The 11,035-nt window shown below is 44.2% G+C and overlaps 1 protein-coding gene across 1 annotated transcript; it reads left to right on the top strand.

Annotated features, from left to right (window-relative positions):
- Positions 1-988: 988 nt before the first annotated feature.
- On the top strand, positions 989-4,326 carry LOC140229744 (uncharacterized). Its single transcript, XM_072309978.1, has 4 exons — positions 989-1,627; positions 2,686-2,949; positions 3,031-3,322; positions 3,851-4,326. Exons 1-4 carry the CDS (start codon positions 989-991, stop codon positions 4,324-4,326), a joined length of 1,671 nt encoding a protein of 556 aa, XP_072166079.1.
- The last annotated feature ends 6,709 nt before the right edge of the window (positions 4,327-11,035 follow it).

Here is an 11,035-nt window from a genome sequence, read left to right on the forward strand (position 1 = left end):
AAAGTTAAAGAAATAGCATGGCAACAGCGTGCCCGGTTTGCAGTATTATGTATTAACTCAGAGTATAGAAATTGAGTGAATAGAGGTGTTATGTAATAGCTCCCATCCAGGTGGTGGCTAGGAATGTTCTCTAGCTCGGTCGAGACTCAGCTATGTCAGTGTCACTAGGGTGTTGGTTGTAATTTATTGTTCACAAGTTCATGAGTAAAGATGTTATGTAACAGCGGTCTAGACGATGGCTAGACATATTGTGTACAGTTTCAATAGGGCTATATTTAAGCATGATGATTGGATGATTTCTTTAGTGTAGGAAAGGCATGAAAAAGCAAGTGTATGGGAGTGTAAGGGACTTTAGTGTTAATCTCTATGGCTAGGGGAGCTATTAAAAAGCTGAGTAATGTAGAGGATCGGGGAGAAACACTTTAATCGGACATCCAGCATAGATCTCCGCTTAGGTAGCAGTCGTTTTTCTAGGGGTTTTCCACGTCGGTGAGATGCGAGCTCCAGCTGCCGATATGAACTGAACTTTGATAGTTATTAGCCGAATTTTGGGTACGGAGCTCAATCTCCATTTGATGCTCGCCGTCGCGTAAGCTCGGGCATCGCGGGTCAAGGCAGGAGTCTGCGTGGTAGCAGGGACTAGTGAAGGCCGAGGATCTGAGAGGACCGCCGATCGGGTAGCATCTAGCTGAGTGGCCAAGTCAAAGGGGTGCTTCCAAGAGACAGGCCAAGCGACTGTGCCGAGGTCGACGACGAGGGCATCGGGCATCGATGACGACTGAGCCGAGCTGAGGGGATCACCGGTTCAAATCACCCAAGATAACCCAGTTATGTTATTATTGTCAATATAATAACTGTTTCGTATGTTTGATCGGAAACATTACCTCAGTGCGAATCGTGCGAGTAGGTCGCCTTATGTGACAGTTTGGTTGAAGTTTTTCTCCCCAAGGTTATGCCCTTGGTGTTGCCTATTAGAGGCACATGTGTGATGTGGATTCGGGTATTGTTGTTCCTTCCTCTATACGCAACTGTGCTAATTCTATTTCATAATACACCCGTGTCTGATTTGCGTGATACAGGTTGTAGTACGTGCGTGGTGAAAGAGAAATTGGTTAGAAATGACCAATTAACAGGTCAACATCAGGCAGTGAGGTTAATTGACGGTACGGTGAGGCGTTTTCCCGTGGCTAAGGTAGCTGTTGACTCGCCATATTTTGAAGGGGAAGTTGAAGCCGTGTGCATGCCTGATTGTTTGAGTGAGGTAGTTATCGGGAATGTAGAAGGGGCTCGTGAACCGAGTGACCCCAATCTACATTGGGTCCCAAAGAGTGTTGTGTCTGACCCGGATGTAGAGGTCATAACCCCGGATATGGGTCTAGAAAGTTCAAATGATAGTGTAGAACAGGACGTCGAGGTCGCAATCCCGGGTGAATTGGATGATACAGGGATGGCTGTTCAAACTCGTGCACAAAAGGTGAAGGATTCGAGGCCTAGTAAAGGTTTGACTGTTGCAGATCCTGTTGATAATGTGCGGTCGAGTGAATTTCTAAGGGAACAAAAAGATGATGAGTCGTTGCGCCCTCTATGGCAGAAAATAGGACAGGTTGAGAATTCCAAGTACAAGTTTGTGTGTGAACAGGGGTTTCTACTTAGGCAGAAAAAGGATGAAAGTAATCAGGGCATAGGTCCTAAATTGCTCGTAGTGCCTAAGCCTCGTAGGAACGAGACAATGCGAGTCGCACATGACTCACTCCTAGGTGGACACTTGGGTATCAACAATACTTTGTCTAAGATTCAGACTCAGTTCTGTTGGCCTGGGATGTCGGAGGATGTGGCTAAATTCTGTAGGTCATGTGATGAGTGCCAAAGGACTATTGACAAAGGTAGGGTGCCCAAGACTACCCTTGGTAGGGTCCCCCTCATTGGTGTCCCATTTCAACGCTTGCGATAGATCTTCTTAGTCCATTCATGCCGTCTGTTCGCAAACATACATACATCCTAACCATTGTAGATTATGCAACTAGGTATGTGGAGGCGATACCGTTGAAATCGATATCAACTGTTGACGTAGCCGAGGCGTTAGTTTCGGTGTACAGCCGGGTTGGCATTCCCAACGAAGTGATGTCGGATCTAGGGACACAGTTTGTGTCTGATTTGATGCGTGAGGTGTGTAGGTTGTTGTCAATAGGACAGTTGACAAGTTCTCGCTACCATCCTATGTGCAATAGCCTCGTCGAACGATACAATGCTGTGGTGAAATCAGCTCTGAAGCGGTTGTGTTCCGAAGAGCCACGTCAGTGGGATAGGTATCTTCCGGCGTTGTTGTTTGCTTTGCGAGAAGCACCGAGTTCGAGCCTGGGGTTTTCTCCGTTCGAGTTGTTGTATGGGAGACATGTTCGGGGGCCTTTGGATGTGCTCAGAGAACTGTGGACAGCGGAGAAACTAGATCCAGAGCTCAAGAGCGAGTATGAGTATGTGATAGAGTTGAGAGACAGGCTGGTCAAGTCATGGCGAATTGCACAAGATGCACTGAAGTACTCTGCAAAAAGGTACAAAGGGTATTATGACAGAAAGGCTAGGCCTAGGAAGTTGAATGTAGGGGATGACGTGCTCATTCTGTTGCCAACTGATCACAACAAGCTGCTGGTAAAGTGGCAAGGTCCTTACAAGATAGTGGGGGTCAAGTTTGACTATGACTATGTGGTTGATGTTGATGGTGTTGCCAAAACATATCACATCAATTTGTTGAAGAGGTACTATGGTCGACGTGAAGAGGTACCAGTGGCCAGTTGCTTTGTGGTTGAGAGGGTCGAAGGCAATGAGGAAGTTGTTGAGGTCATGGCTGACGAGGAAGATGTGGCAGAGGCTGGTTGTGATTGGAATAGGGAGATGCCTAGTATGCCCAGCGTAGTACAGATGGAGTTTGTTGACATGGTAACAGTAGATCCGGTCTTACAGGATAGTGAGAGGACTCAGGTGCAAAAGATCCTCTGTGAATATCAGGATATATTCACTGATATCCCGAAGAAGACAACCATATCTGAATGTGAAATCTCGTTGACGACTGAGCAACCAGTGCGATCTCCGCCTCATACGGTACCTCAGGCTATGGAAGAGGAGTTTAGCAAGGAAGTTGATTCCATGCTGAAGTTAGGAGTAATTGAGCCTTCTAACTCTCCATACGGTCATCCCATTGTGGTAGTCAAAAAGCCGGACGGCTCTAATCGGTTTTGTGTAGATTTCAGGCGGTTGAATAAGGTCACAGTCTTTGATCCAGAGCCCATGCCCAATACTCAGGAGCTATTTGCGTCGTTAGCCGACAGTAGGTACTTCACAAAACTAGACTTGACCAAAGGGTATTGGCAGATCCCAATGAGGAATGAAGATAAAGCAAAAACAGCTTTCATAACGCCTAAGGGACAATACCAATTCAAGTACATGCCGTTTGGGCTTGTGACAGCCAGTGCTCAATTCACTAGAATGATGAGGAAGGTACTAGATGGAATGTCGAATGTTGTGAATTATATCGATGATATTCTGATTCACACAGACACTTGGCAAGAGCATGTGGAGGTTCTAGATGAAGTCTTGCATAGACTGCGCGATGCCAATCTGGCAGCTAGGCCATCCAAATGCACCGTAGGTTCCCGTACCATAGAATTTCTAGGACACAAACTAGGAGAAGGTGTGATCCACACTAGCGATATGCTCACAGACAAAGTGCGCAAAGCTCCAAGGCCCAAGACGAAGAGACAGGTTAGGTAATTCCTAGGACTCTGTGGTACCTACAGAGACTACATACCCAATCATGCAGACATAGCCCTACCCCTTACTAACCTGACTCGCAAAGGTAGGCCTGGAGATGTTGTGTGGGGGCCTGAAGAGGAAAGTGCATTTGTCAAGCTGAAAGAGTGTCTTGCAAATCCTCCAGTGTTGCGGTTGCCCGATTTCGAGAAAACCTTTATGTTAAAGGCTGATGCTTCTGACAGTGGTCTGGGGGCGGTACTCATGCAGGAGCATGATGGGGATGAATTCCCGTTGGCCTATGCTAGCAAGAAACTCCTTCCTAGGGAGGAGAGATACTCCACGGTAGAAAAAGAATGTCTCGCTATTGTCTGGGCGGTCAGAAAGTTTGATTACTATCTGTTTGGGAGAGTGTTTGAGATCCACACTGACCACAAACCCCTCACGTACCTCCAAACAAAGAAGTCGACAAACAAGCGAATCATGAGGTGGAGTATGTGCCTACAGGAGCATAGGTTTCGCCTGGTGTCCATAAAGGGGTCCGAAAATAGGGCTGCTGACCTCATGAGTAGATTGCTGTAACTGTTTATAAATTATTGTTATGGTTTGCAATGGTTCTTGCTTTTCCATTACATGTTGACGAGGTAAAGCTCAAAAAAAAAAAAAAGAAGAAGAACATAAATGATGAAACACATATTTGTTGAGTTGTCGTGAATAAATTAATGCACATGTAATTGCAAGTGCTACAAAAAGCCTTTCTCTCTCTCATTTCTCTTACAGGATCAGCAATTCGCGATTAGGTGTAAAGGGATTAAGAGTAGGGAGTAATGCTTAAGGCTTAGTTAAATCTCACAGTATATGTATCCAGGTATACATGAGGTACTAGAATACTAGGCGTATTAAGAGGTAGCAGGTGTTAACCAGGTAGCAATATTACATTTCAGTAGATTTTCATCCAGATAAACATGTAAATAGCAACAATATTATCTGGTAAGGTTTGTGCAACATGGAAGTATCAGGAAATGAAAGCAAAGGTACACACAAACATATTCAGATATCTGAGCAGGAATATGGGATAGTAGAGATATTATTGCTAAAAGGTATCATTATTAGAGGCAATGAAGATTTTGTATATACAGGTTTGATGGTTCTATTTTAGTTATAGAAGACTTAAAGCTGATGCATTTGAAGATGTATTAAGTAAGCTATAAGGCCTTTATTAGGAATACCAACAGAGCAAAAGTTGGTTGTTAAAAGGCCTGGGAGATGATTATGAATTTGTGTCTTTTCAGAACAAGAATAGCAGAAGAGAAAAGGATAATGTAATGTATGATGCATATATGCTGTTGATATTGATGTCTATTAGTCTCTCTTTTGAACACATGCATATTGACATACACTGTGAATAGTATGTTGGTTGATTGAATAGCAGGTCTTATAGATTTCTTGTAGGATATAATTTTGATATCCCAATTATATCTTAAGGTGGGGGATATTGTCAGGAGAGAAATTTATCTTTGATTTTGCCAGTGAAGTAAAATCGAATTTGTTTGAGTTTGCAAAGATTTAGAGTTTTAAAGCTGTCCTAGAAAGCCACTAGGTCAAACTGCGAGAAAGTGACTGTCTGGAAATTCACATGATATGAGACAGAGTAAAAGTAAAAGAATAAACTGGCATAGCAACAGCATGTCTAAATCAGTCAAATTCAGACAGGGCAGTCACATGAAATGAGACAAAGCAAAAGTTAAAGAAATAGCATGGCAACAGCGTGCCCGGTTTGCAGTATTATGTATTAACTCAGAGTATAGAAATTGAGTGAATAGAGGTGTTATGTAATAGCTCCCATCCAGGTGGTGGCTAGGAATGTTCTCTAGCTCGGTCGAGACTCAGCTATTATATGTCAGTGTCACTAGGGTGTTGGTTGTAATTTATTGTTCACAAGTTCATGAGTAAAGATGTTATGTAACAGCGGTCTAGACGATGGCTAGACATGTGTACAGTTTCAATAGGGCTATATTTAAGCATGATGATTGGATGATTTCTTTAGTGTAGGAAAGGCATGAAAAAGCAAGTGTATGGGAGTGTAAGGGACTTTAGTGTTAATCTCTATGGCTAGGGGAGCTATTAAAAAGCTGAGTAATGTAGAGGATCGGGGAGAAACACTTTAATCAGACATCCAGCATAGATCTCCGCTTAGGCAGCAGTCGTTTTTCTGGGGGTTTTCCACGTCGGTGAGATGCGAGCTCCAGCTGCCGATATGAACTGAACTTTGATAGTTATTAGCCGAATTTTGGGTACGGAGCTCAATCTCCATTTGATGCTCGCCGTCGCTTAAGCTCGGGCATCGAGGGTCAAGGCAGGAGTCTGCGTGGTAGCAGGGACTAGTGAAGGCCGAGGATCTGAGAGGACCGCCGATCGGGTAGCATCTAGCTGAGTGGCCAGGTCAAAGGGGTGCTTCCAAGAGACAAGCCAAGCGACTGTGCCGAGGTCGACGACGAGGGCATCGGGCATCGATGACGACTGAGCCGAGCTGAGGGGATCACCGGTTCAAGTCACCCAAGATAACCCAGTTATGTATTTGTAATTTGTTTCCGACTATCTTTTATGCCCAATATATTGTTATATGCTGTGAACGAGAAAGCTACAAAGATTCGAAAGATTAAACTCGAACATGACTGCATGAAAACAGTTTGAATTTCCGTTCTTTCGGTGTCAGGGTAGCAGAGAGAAAAAAAAAGTCACTCACGTGACACCATGATGTTTGGATTTTTTTTTAACCCGAAAATCTTGACCAATGTAGAGCTATTCATCAATTTAAAAGACATCTTGAAGATATATTGTTAACTCAATATATGTCCAATATTGGAGCATGGTATTATTCATTATATTTCTTTGTTTTTAATTTTCACTTCTCCGAATCGAAAGTTCACAACAAACATAAACATTAACTCGTATTCACAACTTATTTTCTTACCAACACTTCACATTTTGCACAATGCACCGCTGCATTTTTTTTTTTTTGGCACGCAATGGTGACTTGTATATTATATTCCTACAATTCCGTATTGTTTAGACTATCATTTCTGCGGCCATTCTGTGGCGTCAAGCGTTTGCTAATGAGAAAGGTCTCCTGAATTTCTGTACATCAAGAGTTGCTTGATTTATCCTTGAACGATATACATCAGGATCCTATCTGTTGCCATACAACTATGCATACAGTAACGCAATAATTCTGCATCGTGTTAGGAAAAAAAAACAATGTGTTCAATTAGACATTGTATTTCATTTACGTTTGAAAGAAATTAAGAAATAAAATGAAATCAATTGTCATTCAACCCTGGACATCGACTGGATAGCAAATCAGAAATTTAGGTTTATTGTAACGATTTGACGAGAAGGCACAAAATCTGAAGGACCTGTCACACCTTTCCTAGTGAGCTACGCGTGTTTTTTAACACACAGGAGAAAGTTCTGCGGGCAGAGCTTCTGTGACCTGCGTGAGAGCGTACAAACCGATTCGTTTTAATTTACGAGCGACATGCGGGGTCTGCGAAATACTTGAGCAGGAGTTACCTACGAGGTGATGCCGCTATAAAGGGCCTCCTACTGGTGTTCTGCGTGTACCTCTGTGGGCAAACTAGGGCTACTCATCCGGAACAAATTTTGAACATACTCAAAGTCTTGTCACATTGTGTCTTTCGAGGCCTTGCCGGTTGCCTGTGGGGACAAATTTTTGCTACCCGGAGCTTCCCGCAGTTGGCCCGCACCTGACAGTACCTAACACGTATCTCGGCATCAGTTGCCTGGAGGTACGCATGCAAGTCCGATTTAGGAGGTCCGATGTAGGAGGCCAGAAGTTGTTGCGGGTCACAGGCAGTTGACCCGCTTGAAGTAGGCCTACAAAAAAAAGTAGGTTGCCTTTGGATCTTTGCCTATATGCGCTGTCATCTGCAGACATTCCACAAACATAATACTGATGTTTTACTGGCAGGGAACGGTGTCGATACTGCATATAGTTGGTCAGTTCTGGGAGCTATACGAGTAAATTGCGTGCATGCCGAGGGTGAGATACTGCCTTTCTACTGGTTAGTTGAGAGTCGGCTGTGGCCAAGATAATGACATTTTGTACGGGCTTCTGCCATACCACATTCCGTTCGACCTGCGTGAGAGCTGCTTTGAAACCGTTACAGCTGCGAAATGCACTCATAGTAGTTGCCCGCGAGGTGCTGCCTCTAAGGGCTTGTAGTGCCCACTAATGTCAAAATCGACCACTTATGTCAAAAACAACCACAAATGTCATAACACGTCGACGACAAATGTCATAACAACCACTAATGTCATAACACGTCGACGACAAATGTCATAATGACCACTAATGTCATAACACGTCGACGACAAATGTCAAAATCGGATTAACCACTGTCATAACACGTCGACGAAATATGTCATAATGACCACTAATGTCATAACACGTCGACGACAAATGTCAAAATCGGATTAACCACTAATGTCATAACACGTCGACGACAAATGTCAAAATTTCCATTTTTACTGCAAATGTCATAACACGTTGACGACAAATGTCAAAATCGGATTAACCACTAATGTCATAACACATCGACGACAAATGTCAAAATTTCCAAATTTTACTGCAAATGTCATAACGCGTTACAGGGGCATATCCAGGAATTCCGAGACCCTCCCCCCCCCCCCATTTTCTTATTTTTATTTCTGTTGCGTTAACAAAATATAGAGAGAGGGCACTAGAGGGGGATGCGCCCCCTCTCGATCCGCGATTGCGTCAAGCGCAAATGTCAAAATTGGGTTAATCACAAATGTCATAACGCGTCGACCACAAATGTCATACGTCACAGGGGCGGATCCAAGAATTCCGTAAAGGGGAAGTGCCTTTACAAACTCAAAGGCCAGCAAAACCCCTCCCCTTTCTTTTTCTTTTTTCTTTCTTTTGTTTTAACAAAAACAGAGACGAGGAGGGGCCGCAGCGCCCCCTCTAGATCCGCCACTGCGTCAACCACAAGTCAATGTCAAAACCCATCATTTGCATTACAGAGACGGATCCAGGAATTCCGTAAAGGGAGGCGCCTTTACAAAGTCAAAGGCTTCCACACCCCTTCCCCATTTTTTCTTTTTATTTATGTTGTTAAAAAAATAGAAGGGGGCACCATAAGGGGATGCGTGCCCTCTCCATCTATGATTGCGTTAACCACAAAAATATTAATGTCAAAACTCATTGCTTGCATTACTGGGGCGGATCCAGGAATTCCGTAAAGGGGAGGCGCCTTTACAAAATTAAAGCTGCCGTACCCCCTTCCCATCTTCCTCTTTTTAGTTTTATTGTTTTAACTGAAAGAGAGAGAGAGAGAGAGAGAGAGAGAAAGAGAAGGGGGGGCACCAGAGAGGATGCGCCCCCTTCTCGATCCGCGATTGCGTCAACCACAAATGTCAAAACTCATTGCTTGTAATACAGGGGCGGATCCAGGAATTGCGTAAAGGGGGGGGGGGGCACCTTTACATAATAAGCCTGGCGCATCCCCCCATCTTTTTGTTATTATTTATGTTGTTTTGAAGGGAGAAAAAGAGAGGGGGCACCAGAGGGGGATGCGCCCGTCTCGATCCGCGATTACGTCAACCACAAATGTCAAAACTCATTGCTTGCATTACAGGGGCGGATCCAGGATTTTCGTAAAGGGGAGGCGCCTTTACAAAATTAAAGCTTCCGCACCCCACCCCCATATTCCCCTTTTTAGTTTTATTGTTTTAACTAAAGAGAGAGAGAGAGAGGGGGGGGGAGGCACCAGAAGGGGATGCGCGCCCCCTTCTCGATCCGCGACTGTGTAAACCACAAATGTCAAAACGCATTGCTTGTAATACAGGGGCGGATACAGGAATTGCGTAAAAGGGGGGGGGGGCACCTTGACTAAAGCCTGGCACATCCCCATCTTTTTGTTATTATTCATGTTGTTTTGAAGAATTTTTTTTCCTTTTATTTATGTTGTTTTTTAAGGGGGGCACCAGAGGGGGATGCGCCGTCTCGATCCGCGATTGCGTCTACCACAAATGTCAGAACTCATTGCTTGCATTACAGGGGCGGATCCAGGAATTCCGTAAAGGGGAAGCGCCTTTACAAAATTAAAACTCGCCGCACCCCCTATTTTTTTCATTTTATTTGTGTTGTTCTTACAACAACAACAACAACAACAACAACAAAATAGCTACCGCACCCCTATTTTTTTTCTTTTTATTTCTGTTGTTTTAACAACAACAAAAAAAAAAAAAGGCACCAGAGAGGTATGAGTCCCCTCTCGATCCGCGATTGCGTCAACCACAAATGTCAAAACTCATTGCTTGCATTACAGGGGCGGGTCCAGGAATTCCGTAAAGACGTCTTTTCAAAATGAAAGGCTGGCGTAACCCCCCTCAACTTATTTATTTCTTTTTATTTTTACGGAATTCCTGGACCCGCCGCCGCGGCCCCTGTAATGCAAGCAATGAGTTTTGACATTTGTTGTTGACGCAATCGCGTATCGAGAGGGGGAGCATCCCCCTCTGGTGCCCCCTATCTATTTTTTGTTGTTAAAACAACAGAAATGAAATGAAAAAAAAATAAATTTTGTAAAGGCGCTTCTCCACGGAATTCCTGGATCCGCCCCAGTAATGAAAGCAATGAATTTTGACATTGTGGTTGAGGCAATGGGGGATCGACACGGGCGCATCCCCCTTTGGTGCCCCCCTCTTTTTTTTTTCTTCAAAACAACATGAATAATAACAAAAACATGGGGGGGGGGTGCGCCAGGCTTTTATCATGTAAAGGTGCCCCCACCCCCCCCCCCCCTTTACGTAATTCCTGGATCCGCCCATGTTTTACAAGCAATGAGTTTTGACATTTGTGGTTGACGCAATCGCGGATCGAGAAGGGAGCACATCCTCTCTGGTGCCCCCCTTCTCTCTCTCTCTCTCTCTATTTCAATTAAAACAATAAAACTAAAAAGGGGAAAACGGGGAAGGGGTGCGGCAGCTTTAATTTTGTAAAGGCGCCTCCCCTTTACGGAATTCCTGGATCCAGGAATTATGACATTTGTGGTTGAGGCAAGCATGGATCGTGAGGGGGCGCATCCCTCTCATGTGCCCCCTTTCTTTAAAACAACAACAACAACAACAACAACCCTACACAAACAAAAAGAAAAAAAAATCTTCAAAACAACATAAATAATAACAAAAAGAAGAGGGGGGGGGGGATGCGCCAGGCTTTAGTAAAGGTGCCCCCCTTTAC

The sequence above is a fragment of the Diadema setosum genome, chromosome 6 (genome assembly GCF_964275005.1).
Source record: "Diadema setosum chromosome 6, eeDiaSeto1, whole genome shotgun sequence".
Classification (NCBI taxonomy): domain Eukaryota; kingdom Metazoa; phylum Echinodermata; class Echinoidea; order Diadematoida; family Diadematidae; genus Diadema; species Diadema setosum.